The sequence below is a fragment of the Triticum dicoccoides genome, chromosome 7A (assembly GCF_002162155.2).
Source record: "Triticum dicoccoides isolate Atlit2015 ecotype Zavitan chromosome 7A, WEW_v2.0, whole genome shotgun sequence".
Taxonomy (NCBI): domain Eukaryota; kingdom Viridiplantae; phylum Streptophyta; class Magnoliopsida; order Poales; family Poaceae; genus Triticum; species Triticum dicoccoides.
In genome coordinates this window covers 5,180,197-5,198,331 of record NC_041392.1, presented here as the reverse complement: position 1 = coordinate 5,198,331, position 18,135 = coordinate 5,180,197, and the positions used below count along the sequence as shown (strand labels likewise).

Genomic DNA, 18,135 nt, shown 5'->3' with positions numbered 1-18,135 from the left:
TATTAGATTTTTGTTCATTTGTAAAGGGTAATATAAATGTCACTATAAATTCTTCGTTGGAAAACATCATATTTTATTTTTGTTTTGGTGTTTATTTCACTTTCTCTCTTCTTAAAGGGCAGTAGCATTGTCACTTATTCATTTGTTCAAATTTTGTCTGTACATTGTGAAAAAACACAATTTAAGTGTAAATTGTGTGCATAAGCGCAATTTAAGTGTAATATATGCTTATTCTTGCATATTGTGAAAAAGAGCAATTTAAGTGTAAATTGTGTGCAAATTTTGCCGTTGTTTATTTAGTTTTGTTTCATTTTTATTCTTCCTGAAAGGTAATACAAATGCCACTAATTTATTTGTCATTAGGAAACTTCTTTATTTTAATTATATTTCAGTTTATATTTTATTTTCTTTCTAGTTTAAGAGTAATGACAACGCCACTAATATTCATTTTTTTCTTAGCAATCTTCCTTTTCGCGAAAATTCACCATTATATTCTTATTATTGCATATTATAAAAAAGCATAATTATGGGTAAATTGTGTGCATATTTTATCATTGTTAGTGTTTTAGCTTTGTGACAGACGCATGCTAGACTTTTTCTCAGGTATTTTTCTCTAAATAACACTGCATTTAGATTGCAGGTAAACTGTAGCAAGTTGTGGGACATACATACTTTGTTTTGGCGGCATTTGAACCATCGCGGTCAAAAAGAAAAATTACCTCACACTGTGACTCCCTCTCTTATTAAACTTCTCTGCCATGCATGCATTCTGTCTCTCATTTTTTTCACATGCATGCACACATCACAAATCTCTCTCAGTAGTTCTCTCTCTCTCTCTCTATCTCTCATGTCTGTGCACAACACCATCTCTCACAAGCGTGCTCTCTCTCGCGCGCGCACACAGTCCAAATCTCGCAGGCATAGTTGCTGCCGGCCTTATTAGGCTTTTTTTCCCTGTGGTTGTGCATGTTCACACCTACACAGAAAAGTGACTGGCAGAATACAAATTTCAGTTGATTGACAGCTAGTCGGTCCCAAAGTGATCAATGCTATACGGCAAGGTAGTTAAGCCATCCTCGATCCTCCCTCCATTCCATAATACAGATATTAGATTTGAAAAAAATGATAAAATTCACAGAAAAAATTATCAACAACTAAAATACCAAATCATCCTCCCGACGCGGGCAAGTGCGGGTCGTGTGCTTCTTCAACACGGGCTTCAGCTGCTGATATATCCCATGGCCTACAACTGCTGCCTGGTCCTCGAGAGTGCTGCTATCCATCCGTGTCGCCTGTGCACATGGCTTCACCGCTGCCAAGATGCTCTACAACAAGCGAAGAGAGCTATAAGAAAATAGGTTTGAGGATTAGAGAACAACGCGGGGGTTCCACAAAAAAAAAGATGTATAGGCTAGTGATGTCATTATTCTTTATCGCAATGGTGGATAATATATTTATATTATTATTAAAACAAGGGAAATAGTATCTCACGAACGTCAGGCTTTCTGGCCATCTCGGCGAACGCTTTGACGGCTGTCGGATTAAGCGCACAAATCCTGAAGCAGTGGATATATCCATGTCACCCACAGACACCTGCTCGTTTGGGATGACTCCTCAAGCGAACGATCTCTCCCCTACGCCCATACGCTTTCAGCCACCGCGCAACGCAGCATTATTCTCCTTTCTCTCTGTCACTTTTCACTCTCCAAGTCGCCAATGACCGCGCGTGCTAACTGCTAGCATTTTGACCAATGACGCTGACTGAATCGGTAGCACCTTATTTTCAAATTTACTGATCATGGCAAATTAGTGGCAAAATGGAGTGGGTGCAGTGATGCTTAAAGAAGGGAAAATATTTAGACTTTTTTTTCTGTAAAAGGTCACATGGCAGGTGCTTTTGTAGTTTTTCCATATAATTCAAGGTAAAGTATGAACATGTTTAGCCCATAAATGCCATTTCATGGCAAATGTACATAATTTTTATTTCATGGAATTTACAATGGCAAATTCTCTTTTTACCATGGCTTTTTTTTATTGTAGATACTGTTAGAGTTGTGTCGAATATTATTTCTACAAGGTAGGTTACAGTTGGACTTGGAGCCGTACGGTGTGTAGACAGGATATGGATTCGTGTTCAAGTATGACACTTATATCTTAGGTCTCTTATATAATGAGAGGATAGACACACACTGTAACATATGCCAACATAATAACACAGGAACGCAGGGGAAGCCGGCGGCATGTGCCGGTGTCCAGAGTGACTGGATGCGGTATTGTAGCGGTGTCATGGGGAGGAGCGCCCATAGTCAAGTCCCGGGGATGTAGCCATATCGGTGAACCTTGTTAACAAATCTTGGTGTCGTGCTCGTGTGATTGCTTTGTCCTTGGATGATCGATGGTGACCTCGGATTTATTCTAACAGATACCACCATGACAAAATTTATCTTATGTAGCTTGGCTAATCCATAATTATTCCATACAATATACTTGCCACGACTTTGTAGAGGTTTATATATAGTTTTGGCCATGGATCATGGCCAATTTTGCTATTAGTTTTGTTTTACTTGTTTCCAAAAAATCATGGCAATTTTGCAATGTGTTTTCTGTTCACTTTTTTAATTAGCTTTTTCACATGGATCACGGCAATTCTGGTCTTAAAGAACATTTTTTATCATATAGTACTCGGAATCTCGAATGATCGAGACAAGAAACAAATGTCAAAGATGGTCTTTCTCGTTGACTGTGTCTGCTACCAAGGCACTTGCTATTCCTCAAGTGACCCATTACATCTAGAAGTATATATAGTTATCATCCTGCTCTGTTTATCTGTCAACTATACTTTGAGGAGGAAAATATATTTGTAATCTCAAGATGTTCATAATCTCATCTGATAACTGAGTATATCTAAATCTCAAATCAGTCCTGGCTTTCTAGATGTGTAATCCACACGAGGAGGGGATGGAGAGTCAGATACGATGAGTTGGATGAAATATATGATAAACCAAAGAAATAAAATTATTTTGGTATGCACATTGTCACCCAACAACAAACATAACTTGATAATGAAATAACATTACAATGTTCTCCACAATATACCACCATAGTCCATACGCCGACCGCAGACACATGATTTTGTCGAGATTACACTGCCACTGAACTGATACGAGCTAGAAACTGACTAGAACCATGACACCAGATTAACCACTAAAATGCAAAACGATCGCGGATGATTGTTATTTTACCACCAATAATTCAGAACGAAACTACGGATAGTACCACAGAAATCGACACCAGATGAGCAGCTTGTCACTTGATAGAACTATAGACCCCACAAAAGCAAACAACTCCAGGACATATATGCTAAGTTGAGCATGTTCTACGACTTCAAACACAATGTGCAATCAGAACATGCAGCTCCAGCTTTATTGCTCCGGCCTATAGTTTAGGACATGCTGCTGCAGCTGTATTTGAAAATAAGATAGCGCGTAAGTTGCGTATACCACGATCTTACTTAGAAGGAGGACTCAAAGAGTTAAACACAAAATAATTGTAAAGATTATGTCATCATTCAGACAAGAAAGCAAACCATGAAGTCTATTAAATATCAATGTTGTGATATAAGATAAGTTTTGAGGCGGAATTTGGGTGACCATTTCGAGGTACATGAGGCTAAGATTCAGATATCACATACATACCCAAAACAGTTATCTGTGAACGAAGATTTTCAAGTGAGATTTCTAGTAGTCCTAGAAACCAAGTAGTACCTCTAGGTACAGACTTGCCATAGAAAAAAACTTTCCCTGCTTGTCTTTTTCCACAATTAGCACTAGTAATTTAATGCTTGACATGCAAATTAGTCGCATTCATTTCATTAACATGTCTTTTGTCTGTTGTTATGCAGTAAGGTAACATGTCTTTCCTCATATTTATTGTTTAGTTCAACATTTTGTATTTCATGCAAACTTTAGAATAAAAAGAAAAGTGTTTGGAGATTACTATTCTATTTTACTCTAAAGCTACATGCTACTTAGATTTTAAGACGAGTTATAGAAATCAATACCTGAAGCCTATGGTATGAACATGCTGCACAGATCATAGAAATCATTTCTCACAGAATCCAGTGCCTTCAGGCACCTGACAAGAAAAAACCCAATAAGTTGTGAAGCTCGTTTCCAAGTGCTCATGGCGATGTTATTAGTTGATAAAGGAACATGTTATTAATTAATAACTACTAAAAATGCTCATGGCCATTACAATTTGCCTCCTTAAGAACAAAACTCTGCATTGGTAGGGTTATCTTAACAATCCTAAAGGATACAATCAACTAAATTAAAACGGAGGAGTTATATTCCTAACCCGAGAATCTCAGTGGAGTTAGCCAAATATGTCTATCTATAATGTCTGAATACATTTAGCATATTACAAAAGCAGTGAACATGCAATTCCATCAATATATACTATGATAACACTAATAGTAAGAAAATATGTTCCAGTAGATGACGTGAGCACACTAGGAAATCATTATTCAGTATGAAGATTTCAATAACGAAATGATTGAAAAACAATAGTGTATGACATGAGAGCACAAATTACTAACCCAATGTTGCTCTTCTCCTGACAACACTCATGGAACTGAATGCAAGTGTTCTTCACTCTCCGAGCACCAACACTGCGTCATGCAATAGCATACAATGAGGAAAGACCCACAAAATCGGCTTAATGACAGAAAAATAGCATTGTAGTGCTCTCCCTTCATTCCAGCCTCCTAAGCAAATAGATGTACCACCGACTTATGAAATCAACTAAATACAACTATGAAAGCCCAGTGTAAGCAAAGTGATACATTGATCCACTAGGAGTTAACATTTTCAGTAATGAAAGTGTTGTGATCCAAAAAAAACAATACGTATATACCAAAAACATACCTAAACCAAGATTCATTAGGCAAGGGATCTATGTCATGCAAAGTTGTGATGCTGAAGGAGAGGGTGACGATCCTCCCCAAATTAATTGTGCGAGCCCCACTTCAGAAAGGAAAATCTGAAGTGCTTCTCTTTGAGCCCTCTAATCATTAAGCACTACAACAGATGAATGGATGTCAACCTCCAAAACATCAATTGGAAGAGCCACTTAACAAGGTGGATATTTTTTTTGCGGGGTAACAAGGTGGATATAAGAGTACTACTCATGGAGCTATATGATTTATGGGAAGTTATTGATATTTGTCAGATCTAATTCATAGAATGGTACAACAGCCAAGGTTTTTTGGATCCAAACCGTAAAGTACTACAATGGCCAAATTGTCCGATGTACATCATAGAATACAATGGTCGAACGGTTTTGTCAGATCTTAATCATAAAACGGTACTACGCCTATACAGTTTGTCAGATGTAAATTATAAAACAGTAAAACAGCCAAAGGGTCTTCGTATAGAAATAATATAAGAATATAACAGAAAAATTAATTGGAAGATGTCACGTGCTAAATGTTGAGCTACCTGAGATGTACAGAATGGATTATTTTTTGTCAGATCTAGATGATAAATCACTACAACTTGCCAAACTTATATCAACCCTCCCCTTATTTATCTCAATCTATCCATACTTGTTGAGCCGCCTGATCAATTCAGGAAATTAACCACCCTTGCCATAAAACACTATAATGATGAAAATGGACTATAATTCTCCCCCAACATGATAGTATGCCTTATGATGTATCTAGCTGGGATCTAAATACCTAGTTTTCATTCCAAGACACAGAAAACTACAATAGTCCTGATACATACTACTGCACAAACACATACAAAGAGGACGTGAAAGAAGAAGGAAAGAGGCCTCACTATAAACTATTTCCCCAGAGCTGATCCACAAATGTGTCCACCTTGCCATAGTCCACACATGGTTGGTCCCTACATAGACATAATCCGAATGCCCAAGTAAGAAGTCAAATCAAACCACCCTACACAAATGATCAGATCACCTAACATGGCAACGTACAATTGCTTGGCGAGCTCGCCAATGATACGCTCACCCTCCTCGCAGAAAAGCATGACAACCTTCGCAACGAAGTCTGGGTTGCCCTCGTCTTGGAGCATCTCAAGTTGCCGGAACTGATCATCCAGCAAACCCTAACCCACCAAAGAAACACAAAAGCAAAAACATCATAATCCAACAATTAATATTGTGTTACACATCCACCTTGGGAGAAACTAGAACCCATGGTTTTAAATAGCCCGCTATAGCGTTTACAAGAGGTCTTGCGCTACGGGACTTTGATCCAAACACATGAAAGAACTTTTTAAATAGCTCTGCTATAGCACGCTATAGTGTTTAGAAGAGGTCGCCGCTAAGAGGCTTAGCGCGCTATTTAAACTATGCCAGAACCCCACACAAATGGCATCAAAATTGTATATAGCTCACCGCAGTGAACATGTTGGCCACAAGGGTGCTGAGTTGGTTTGACTTCGCCGCCGCCATGGCTACCCACGGCAAGGAGTTAAGCTAGCAGGGAGGAGAAAAGCTAAGCGAGGAGAGGAAAAATGAGGGTGATGTGGTAATGGATGGAGATTGGGGTTGAGTTGGTGCGGTATATATAGGAGAATTTGATTACCAAGTCATTGGCTGTAGCTAGAAACAGAGGGCTGCCATTCCATATTTTTATTGCCCTCATTTATTTCATCTTTTGTCCTTTCATTAGCTGTACTAGCTGGAAATGGACGACTACCCTTCCTTCTCTTTATTACTCTCGTGTATTTCCTTTTTTTACCTTCACCTTTTGATTATTTTTAGCTACCATTTTATATCAATTAAATGCCTTACTTGATTTGACTGGTTAGATCTAGGCATTGTTTCATTGGATACCTTTCATTTGCCTCTCACTTTCCAGGATGTTGAATATTAAATTGTTTCAATTATTGTGAGATCGCTAAGTTTTATGTAATATTCTTGATGGGATGTAGGAATAGTTTCATTAGATACCTTTTATTTCCTTGTCTCATTTGGAGTAAGTCATTAATTTGACTAGCTGGATCCATTGCTATTTTCGCTGGATACCATTTATGCTCCAGCTTTTACTTAACTGTTTACAACTCATCCTCATTAACATAATCATATAGTTATATATAGTAGTTAATGTGGATTACGATGATATAGGGATAATGGTGGGCAACGCTATGAATTAAATAATTGTGGGTTGTGTATTCCCTTGTAGCTCCCTTAAGAAATCAAAGTTTAGTGTAGATAAAGTTTAGTGTAGCTCCTATTTTTTTCTGAACTGTTGTAACTAGCCATCTATGGCATAACATCTGAGGGACGACCAATGTTCGGTCACAAAGGTAGCTAGATCACGACAACTTGATGATATCGGTTACTATCGTGAAGACGACAATAGACGTAAAATGTACGTGGTAAGTTGAAGCAACCGTATAATATCTACCATGTCCGAGAGAACTTTTCTTTATTCATACCATTTAAAGTAAATACAAATATATCACATGTGCCATTATATTGAATCATTACGTACAAAAAGATTTCTTCATGATGTAAGTACTTTTTAGTGGCATGGTCCATTATCATTATGGACATATTATGGTCGATATCATGGTCACCAAACAAGAGTTTATCTTGATGCACGCAACACATTGCTGGCTGTCTCTGTGTAATTATATATCAATTACATTACTAGCTAGAAACCAAAAATGACAGCAGTACTCGACATAGCTCTCCCTCCGTTCCTAAATATAAGTCAATATAAATTACATATGGATGTATATAGACATATTTTAGAGTGTAGATTCACTTATTTTGCTCCGTATGCAGTTCATGGTGGAATCTTTAAAAAGATTTATATTTAGGAATAGAGGGAGTACTCAGCTAGCTGGTTTTATATTGGTACAACGACCGAACAGCAGAGCTTTGGCTTTGATATCTAGATCATCTATCTGCCCAGGTGGATGTCAATAATACAAACATAAAGGAAATTGTATGTTTTATCCCTTTGGCCTCCTTAAAAAAATATCCAAACCAAATCTTCAGTCTAGAAATCCAAACCACATATTAAGTTTTTAATATATGCTGAACCTTTTTTATATATGGTACGGTGAAACAAATTAATTGATGAACATTTTTTATACAAACTGACCTTTTCTTTAGCTTGTAAAGTATGATGAACTATTTTATTAGTATACATTTAGTATTTTTTTTCTAATACACACAAAACTTTTTTGAAAACAAACGACCTAATACACACAAACAATTTTATAAAATTCTTGAACTAATTCCAAAATTTTCGTTTTTGAATTCACAAATATTTTTCAAATGTAAAAAAAATCAAAAACAGTGCTATGAAATTCTTGAATTTTATTAAATGTAAAGTGAAAGCACTCAAAATAAAAAACGAATTGAAAAAATCGAAAGAAGAAAAAAGTAACAAACTTACCATGCGCTGGCACATGCGCGCTGTTACAAGTTGGGCCAGATCCTACTTCTCGCATGGGTCGGAGAATAGCCTAGTAATGTGTACCTCCCGTCGCAGCGTGCTGGTTAAATTGAGCCGGCCAATTTCTAGCTTTTCCACCTCACTGGTTAGTTTTCCCTTGTTGTCTTGGTTTTCCCTTCCGATTTTTCTTTCTTTCTTCTTTTTCATTTTTTCGTTTTCTATGTGTGCTTTCCTTTTTGTACAATTTTTTTTGAAGAATACTTTTTGAATTTCGCAAGCATTTTCTGAGTGCGTGAAAATTTACAAGTCTTCAACACTTGTTTAATTCCTTCATGTTTTTTGATATAATTTTTTTAAGTTAGTGAACATTTCCCAATTTTGTGAAATGTTTTTAAATCTGAGAACTTTTTCTCAAATCGACACAAAAATTCAAAATTTCGGAACAAAATTTGAAATTAGTCGATATTTTTTTAACACCTGGATATCATTTGAATTGGCAAATATTTGTAAATTGATGAATAATTTTTCAAATTTGGGAACTTTATTTGGTCTCCACAAGAATTTCGAAAAACAATACAATATTTGAAATTCAACAAACAAGTTTTGAGATTATAATTCTTTTAATTCATTTTTTTAGAAATTCATGTACATTTTTGTTATTCGTAAAAATTTATCAATCCCGAAAATATTTCAAATTCATGAACACTTTTCAAAATTTGGAATAAATTTTCAAATTCATGAATCATTTTTGTAACAAAGAACATTTTTTAAAATCTATAAAAAAATTAGTTGAGATTTTGGAATAGTTTTTGAAGTGAAAAGGCAAGAAGAAACAAAGAAAAACGAATAAAACATGAGCGCCTAGCCCGAATGCGGATTGCCCAAAATGGCGTGTGGGGGAAGCTTGGGTGCGCGTTAGCTCACTTTCCAGTGCGCATGTCGCGAAATAGGACTCGTGAAGGCGTATGGCCTAGTTAGCATGGGCGCACACATGTTGCCCTCTTTTGAGATAGTTGCCCCCACTCAGCGGACATGGATAAACTGAGCTTGAGCTCATATGAGCTTGGTGAATAGTAAAATCCAAAAAAAATGAAAATAAATCCAAACAAATCTGAATTTTTTTGTGGCAACATTTGGCAAATGTTTTAGATTCTGGCAAAATTTCATCGTAAAATGACATTTGTGTAAGTCATGGCAAAAAAAAACAAAATTGATGCTGCAAAAGCTATTCTTGGAGTGTTGATTTTATTACTTTGGTCACGACCTCCACATATGTTATTTCGTGATGAAAATTTGCAAGCACGGAAAACATTTGTTAAATTTTTTCACAAAAAAATTCAGAATCTTTTGAATTTTCTTTGTTTTGTTTTTGGATTTTACTCGAGCTCATATGAGCTCGAGCTGAGAAGGCTACTCACAGCACTGGGCCCATTTTTTCTTTTCTTTTCGAATGACCTTATATTGTAAATCTATAAGGGCAGCCAACCACTTAGAAACATCCCAACAAGAGGAAACGAGAGCTCCTATTCGGCGCTTATAGCACCCGCTAAAGAAACTTTCTCTCAAGGGCAAGCTAGATGGGCCATAACCCACGAGGCCACATGACCTTTGATTTTTTTTTACCGTAGACCATTCTTAATTGAACTTTGACTTTTTTGCGATAGAATTGACCTTTGACTTTGACAGTTGACCTTTGAATATTGACCGTTGCAAAAGTTCCTCAATTTGAAAAGGTTAGCCAAAGTGTAAAAAGTTCACTAATTTAACAAATTCAGAAATTGGAAGTTTTCCCTAATTTCAAAATAGGTCAAAATTTTGAGAATCTTTTTAAATTTGGTAAAAGTCCATGAATTTGATATAAGTTCAGGAATTTGAAAAAATCACCAAATTAAAAATAATCATAAAATTTGATTAGTTTCCGAATTTCATAAAATTTCACGCACTCGACAAAAAATGTAAAAGAAAAGAAAAAAAGGGAGAAAGAAAAACAAAAACAAAAAACTGAACAAAACAAACCTAAATAAACCACATAAAACCACCCCAGAAAAAATGAGAGGAACCGGTTCAGAAAAAAAATAATATGGGTTGGCCCACTACGGAAGGGGTCATGGAACCTCTCTATAGGTATTTGGTATTATTTGCGCCTTAACCGGTGCTAGAGGCACGGAATAGTAACCAAGCGAGGAAATAGCATAGCCTAAATGCGTGTTTCATGGGAAGTAATTAGAGCAAGGGAATTGAAATTGAAATGGTATGAGGCTTCAAAGTTATTCTTTGGTGAGGGGGTTGGAATTCATGAGAGAATAGGCATGAGACTTAAGACTCTAACTCCAACAATTTTATTAGGGGAGGGGGTGGGAATTGAAAGGAAATTGTTTTAGTGAGTCAATAACTCTTCATCATAACTTACATTAACTTCTCAGTTCTAGTCTCTCGTCAATTCCCATATACTAAGCAAGGGAATACAATTTCTCTTCAAATTCTCACAAAATTCCAATCATGCGCCAAATAGAGGATTGGAAACAAAATGACTCTTCTCATGTCTAATCTTAATACAACTATTTACTCTAAACTACCATTCCCCTTCCCAAATATTGCCAAACGTACAATAAGACTAACGAGGCCTCCAGGAGGGTTGCTACAAGGGGGCTTTCGAGTTGGCCGGCCCATTGCACGACCATAGAAGGAAGGGCCGGGAGTGAGATGTGTATTATAGCTAACCATAAAAGTGCTATTCTGTGAGCGAGCACAGATGCCCTCGATATCTTTGCTCCTCTTTCCCCTCAAGATTCCCAAAGCACAGAGTATAGGCCCAAGTATATCACATGTATTTAGATTATTATGCAGGGCTGGTTGCCCACAGCTGACTGCAAGGCCACATCACGATGTCGGCCTCCACCATAGCGGCTCGGAATTTGACATACGATGTGGGTCGTCACACACTGGATTCTGGACTAACGCCAACAGCTAGCCCATTTATTGCATCCCACCGTCTACCAATCTTATTCTACACTATCTGTATCCATCTATTCTCCTCACCTTCCACACACACGATAAAATCCACCTGCGCCCAAATTCGTTGTCATCTCTAATCCAGAGCGCTGCCCCGAGCTGTCTTAATCGATGTCTACTTCCGCATCCTCCGGTGGCCACGAGTAGATGTTGCCCTTGACAGAGCAACCGCTGTTAGCTGAAGTCAATCCAAATGTAGTTCAGATAAGAAATCATAAACCATATGGGTCAGTACCTCTGCTGATACTATGTGGTGCTTCGAACTTGCATCCGGCTGTGTGATGGTTGATCCAGATCCAGATAAGCACTGAAGGAGTCATCAAACTTGGCTTCGAGTTGCCCAACAGTCTTCAGCACTTCTATCTGTATACTCAGCAAAGGATCAATAGAGGACAAATAAAGGTCAGCAGCCACTCTTCTGTTGTTTTTGTAATCCAGCCTCTACTTTTCCAACTCTTGTGTTTCGAAATTCGAATCCAATGGACACACCGTGCACGTGTAACCTGCTACATGGTTACCCTTGTTGGAATTGCAACCTCCAACGCTAGCTTGAAAACGTTCTTATATTATGGAATGGAGGGAGTAGCATTTAATTTTATAAGATGGCGCTTTGCATATCAATCAGCTCTAAGTATGCACCAAACTATAGCAATTTCTTCCCTCAACGACGTGTCCAGTACTCCAGTACTGCATATTAAGAAATTCCTTAATATCCTGACCATCAAATATTCAGAAAGGAATCCAATGAAAATTCAGAAAGATGACCATCACCACAAACCCATTTTCCGATGGTAGGGAACACCAATATATCGATTTAAATCAGCATTACTACTGGAAAGCATAGTCATAACTGGATAAAAACTAGAGAACATGGATTGACAAACAATAATGAGTTCTACGAAGATCGACAGAGGACAGTCATCACAGCGTGTGCTAAGTTAAGTTCGCAATAACAACATCTTTACAATCTAGGACACACTTGTTCGACGACACTATTCATTACCGTCTACTAAGGGAGACACACAATCACTCAACACTGATCACATTACCGCAATCCCAGCTACAGTAGCCGACCTGACCACATTGCCGCAATCCCACCTGCAATCCAAAAAAATCAGCATCATCCTTACAATCCTTATGCAGCAAGTTTCGCCCTCATCAGCGGTCTCCCTTGCAATTTTCACAAGCAACATAAATAAAAGTCTACTTCTTATGCAACAATGCGCAGCCCAACAAATTCTGCAAACATGGAAAGTTTTTAGAAAGAAACAAACAACATCCTTACAATTCTAGTCCATTTCTCCTCGCAGTTCTCCTCGGATTCTCTGTCAAACTTAGCCTCACATACGTTTGCACAAACATGTGCATGGGACACCTCAGCAGCACATAATTCTTCAACATGTGGTTGGCGCTCTCACTCCTTTGTGTGTTGGTCCTCTTCACACATTACACACCCTTAAAACAAGGATTAGCCCATTTCTGCCTAATCTCACAAAGTTGTGTCATGTAAGGATGTGCCCTCAGCTTGTATTTGTCCAACAACATTTCCCATCCTCTCTCAAATTCATCTACTAACAGCATGTGGTGGTTTACCACCTTATGAAATTCTGCTCTGAACTCACTTTTTTGGTGTACAAAGCTCCCAATGACTCCTTTGCTTTCTTCAACTCGTGCCATTTGCACCACCGGTGAGTTGTGTCTAGCATGATGCTCTTGATAGCCAGCTCCATGGCACGATTTTGGTCTGACAAAAGAGGTAGACATCAGTTCGCAACTATCGACATGCACCCGCACCACTTAAAGAGCTATGTACCTAGTCATCCATGCATAGTACAGTACATGGGAGCATGGTCACTGGTGGAGAACCACCATCATCCTGAGAAACTCTGAGAATAGTCACTCGAAACTCTCTGCTATCTCGTCCCGGACTCCAACACTGGGAGAAAATCTTTTAACAACAACATTAACTCCAAAGGTAGCCCGACTCCCGTGTCGCCTACCTCTGGGCGCCCCGGGAGACACTCCCGCCGCCACCGCCCCAGGTCCCAGATCCTTGCCTCCCTCGCCGTCGGCCTCTGCCGCGGTGGCGGCGGGCACGCGCCAAAGGTAGCATGGATGGTTCTAGCATTGGTGTTCTGTTGATGAAGACTTGGGCATCAGATCCAATCGGACCTCGATTCCGGCCGGCGGCGTGCAACGGCAGCCATAGTTGCTGGCCACATATTGGCATGTGGAGGAGCACGGAGCTTGCTCGCCATTGTGTAGGGGGACGCCTCATCCAGATCCTATCGCGACTCGCAGCCGCCGCCAGTCGGGATGCCATGATCTTGTTTTCCTGCAAAGGTGGCTTTGTCGAGGAGGCCAGAGATGAGGTCCCGCCCCTATTTCTACGGTAATATGCAAGGGCTGGCAGTGCTTCCAATCGTTGCGACGGTCTTGGGCACGCGTCGCCAGCCGGCAGCAGTTCCAGGTACCACTAGCCCCAGGTGGCCTTGGCTAGATGCGTGGCTCCCGGATCTCCGGCCTGCGGTGGTGGGCTGGTGGCCTCATTGTTGTGTGGTGACCATTGAAAGAAAGATCTTCGTGAGGATTGCTCCAGATCCGATGGTTCACTTCGATGATGAGATGTAAACTGTAGATTATGGCTTTATGCAAAGGAATGGTTGTGTAGTGGCGGCAATACATCGCGTGTAGCTGCTGGGATCGTGGAAAAGCGGTGCTGACAAACATGGATAACATCGATGGTGGTGCTACTCAAGCACACAGTCTTGAGCTCTGGGGTGAAAGCCTAGGTCTGACCCGAGGTGGTTATACCTGGCAATGAAGATGTTTTTACGTCGTTACCTTGTTGAAGGCATTGCTCGGATAAGCTCGGACTAGTTCTTAAGGGTGAAAATCTAGACTAGCCTTGGTGGTTGGATCCGGTGACGGCGACGCTTGAGTGTCGCTTCCTTTCTGAAGGCATTGCCGTCGAAGAATATCGTAGTCCATGTGATGTCATTAGATGATTGGTGCGGATATGGTCATTTCTGTAGTTTGTGATAGTGGACCTGATCGCTTTTAGTTTTTTTTACTCGCCTATACATAGCTTTGGTCGTTCATGACTTTGCTATTTGCTAGTGTTTTTTTATGTGTGTGTTGGTGTTGGCTGCGTGCATCCTAAGTATGCAGAGGCCGGTATGTGCTTGTTGTGTTTGTATCTTCTTGATGCTCCATTTTGAGCCAATAAAATACACACTTTATCGAAAAAAATCTCGTCTCAAACTAGCACACCTACCAGTATCACACTCTGAAAATGATTGTTGACTCCAACAAACAGAGCACCCATAGACTATCTCTTGCATGCACTTGGTCCTCTCCACATTTAGCCGACTCTTTCCATACTGTATGCCAAAACCTTTTCCCCATGAGTATAGATTGTAGAAGTTGTAAGCCTCTCTCAAGGAGTCGAAAGTAGTGCCAAGAACAAGTGTGGTCACATTTTCAGCCGGATTCTCTCCAAAACACTTGGCAGCCTTCTCAAACGCACTGAGTCGATTTGGGCATGGTGCTCTGCTAGGTGCACCAGAAAAATCCTCAGCTTGCAAACACCAAGCACTTTTTAGCATGGACTACTTGAATGCAGTGAACTAACTCCTCTAAACCAAAAGGCTATAATTGCTTGATTTCCATAGTAATGTCAGTTTTCAATTACTAGATCATTGCATCTCTGTAGAGATAAGGACACTTCTCCACTTACCACTTATTCCATCTGGGCGCCTCGGGATTCATCTTCCTCGTCGATAGCTCAGTCGTCGGAGGGAGATCTCCTTTTGCCCACGACAGCCTCCTTCGCTGACAACAACTGTTCTTCTCCACTGTCCGCTGCCTGATACTAATGCGGCATCGCCAACACAGCGCCATTCGCAACAAGAGGGCTAGGCACCAAACTCTCTCCTGTCTCCTCAAGCAGAGCAAATCTAAATCATGGGGAAAAGCAATAGCACTCAATCAACTACCCAATGCCCTACAAATGTGTTGGGGAACGCAGTAATTTCAAAAAAATTCCTACACACACGCAAGATCATGGTGATGCATAGCAATGAGAGGGGAGAGTACCGTCCACGTATCCTCGTAGACCGTAAATGGAAGCGTTATGAGAACGCGGTTGATGTAGTCGTACGTCTTCACGATCCGACCGATCCAAGTATCGAGCGCACAGCACCTCCGAGTTTAGCACACGTTCAGCTCAATGACGTCCCACGAACTCCGATCCAGCAGAGCTTCGAGGGAGAGTTCCATCAGCACGACGGTGTGATGACGGTGATGATGTTGCTACCGACGCAGGGCTTCGCCTAAGCACTGTTACGCTATGATCGAGGTGGATTATGGTGGAGGGGGGCACCGCACACGGCTTGGAACAATCAACTTGTGTGTCTTTGGGTGCCCCCCGCCCCCGTATATGAAGGAGCAAGGGGGAGGCTGGTCGGCCTTGGTGTGCCCCAAGGAGGGGAGGAATCCTCCTCCTAGTAGGAGTAAGATTCATCCTTTCCCAGTCCTACTAGGAAGGGGGAAGGAGGAAGGAAAGAAAGGGACAGGGAGAGGGAAAGAGGGGTCGCGCCCCCCTCCCCTAGTCCAATTCGGACTCCTCATGGGAGGGGGCGCACCACCTCCTGGGCTGCTGTCCTCTCTCTCCCCTCAGGCCCACTAAGGCCCAATACTTCCCCGGGGGGTTCCGGTAACCCCTCCGGCACACCTCTGAAACCATCCGGAACACTTCCGGTGTCCGAATATAGCCGTCCAATATATCAATCTTTAGATCTCGACCATTTCGAGACTCCTCGTCATGTCCGTAATCACATCCGGGTCTCCGAACTACCTTCGGTACATCAAAACACATAAACTCATAATACCGATCGTCACCGAACTTTAAGCGTGCGGACCCTATGGGTTCGAGAACTATGTAGAAATGACCGAGCCTCGTCTCCGGTCAATAACCAATAGCGGAACCTGGATGCTCATATTGGTTCCTACATGTTCTACGAAGATCTTTATCGGTCAGACCGCATAACAACATATGTTGTTCCTTTTGTCATCAGTATGTTACTTGCCCGAGATTCGATCATCGGTATCTCAATACCTAGTTCAATCTCGTTACCAGCAAGTCTCTTTACTCATTCCGTAATACATCATCTCACAACTAACTTATTAGTTGCAATGCTTGCAAGGCTTATGTGATGTGCATTACCGAGAGGGCCCAGAGATACCTCTCCGACAATCGGAGTGACAAATCCTAATCTCGAAATACGCCAACCCAACATGTACCTTTGAAGACACCTGTAGAGCTCCTTTATAATCACCTAGTTACGTTGTGACGTTTGGTAGCACACAAAGTGTTCCTCCGGCAAATGGGAGTTGCATAATCCCATAGTCGTAGGAACATGTATAAGTCATGAAGAAAGCAATAGCAACATACTAAACGATCGGGTGCTAAGCTAATGGAATGGGTCATGTCAATCACATCATTCTCCTAATAATGTGATCCCGTTAATCAAATGACAACACATGTCTATGGTTAGGAAACATAACCATCTTTGATTAACGAGCTAGTCAAGTAGAGGCATACTAGTGACGTTTAGTTTGTCTATGTATTCACACAAGTATTATGTTTCCGGATAATACAATTCTAGCATGAATAATAAATATTTATCATGATATAAGGAAATAAAATAATAACTTTATTATTGTCTCTAGGGCATATTTATTTCAGTCTCCCACTTGCACTAGAGTCAATAATCTAGATTACACAGTAATGATTCTAACACCCATGGAGCTTTGGTGTTGATCATGTTTTGCTCGTGGAAGAGGCTTAGTCAACGGGTCTGCAACATTCAGATCCGTATGTATCTTGCAAATCTCTATGTCTCCCACCTGGACTAGATCCCGGATGGAATTGAAGCATCTCTTCATGTGCTTGGTTCTCTTCTGAAATCTGAATTCCTTTGCCAAAGCAATTGCACCAGTATTGTTACAAAAGATTTTCATTGGACCCGATGCACTAGGTATTACACCTAGATCGGATATGAACTCCTTCATCCAGACTCCTTCGTTTGCTGCTTCTGAAGCAGCTATGTACTCCGCTTCATATGTAGATCCCGCCACAACGCTTTGTTAAGAACTGCACCAACTGACAGCTCCACCGTTTAATGTAAACACGTATTCGGTTTGTGATTTAGAATCGTCCGGATCAGTGTCAAAGCTTGCATCAACGTAACCATTTACGATGAGCTCTTTGTCACCTCCATATATGAGAAACATATCCTTGGTCCTTTTCAGGTATTTCAGGATGTTCTTGACCGCTGTCCAGTGATCCACACCTGGATTACTTTGGTACCTTCCTGCTAGACTTATAGCAAGACACACATCAGGTCTGGTACACAGCATTGCATACATGATAGAGCCTATGGCTGAAGCATAGGGAACATCTTTCATTTTCTCTCTATCTTCTGCATTGGTCGGGCATTGAGTCTTACTCAATTTCACACCTTGTAACACAGGCAAGAATCCTTTCTTTGCTTGATCCATTTTGAACTTCTTCAAAACTTTGTCAAGGTATGTGCTTTGTGAAAGTCCAATTAAGCGTCTTGATCTATCTCTATAGATCTTAATGCCCAATATGTAAGCAGCTTCACCAAGGTCTTTCATTA

General features: G+C 40.3%; 1 protein-coding gene across 1 annotated transcript; it reads right to left on the bottom strand.

The window, feature by feature from the left end:
• Positions 1 to 3,059: 3,059 nt before the first annotated feature.
• Positions 3,060 to 6,539, bottom strand: LOC119334551 (histidine-containing phosphotransfer protein 1-like). Its single transcript, XM_037607098.1, has 6 exons — positions 6,421 to 6,539; positions 5,998 to 6,128; positions 5,841 to 5,909; positions 4,598 to 4,669; positions 4,061 to 4,134; positions 3,060 to 3,461 (listed from the first exon to the last, which is right to left on the bottom strand). Exons 1-5 carry the CDS (start codon positions 6,475 to 6,477, stop codon positions 4,068 to 4,070), a joined length of 396 nt encoding a protein of 131 aa, XP_037462995.1. The 5' UTR covers positions 6,478 to 6,539; the 3' UTR covers positions 3,060 to 3,461; positions 4,061 to 4,067.
• Between the last annotated feature and the right edge of the window lie 11,596 nt (positions 6,540 to 18,135).

Coding starts and splice junctions, on each gene's coding strand:
- LOC119334551 (XM_037607098.1), bottom strand. CDS start 6,477: ATGGCGGCGGCGAAGTCAAACCAACTCAGCACCCTTGTGGCCAACATG. Junction 6,129..6,420: donor TGGCCAACATGTTCACTGCG/GTGAGCTATATA, acceptor TTGGTGGGTTAG/GGTTTGCTGGATGATCAGTT. Junction 4,670..5,840: donor CTCTGGGGAAATAGTTTATA/GTGAGGCCTCTT, acceptor TGCATGACGCAG/TGTTGGTGCTCGGAGAGTGA.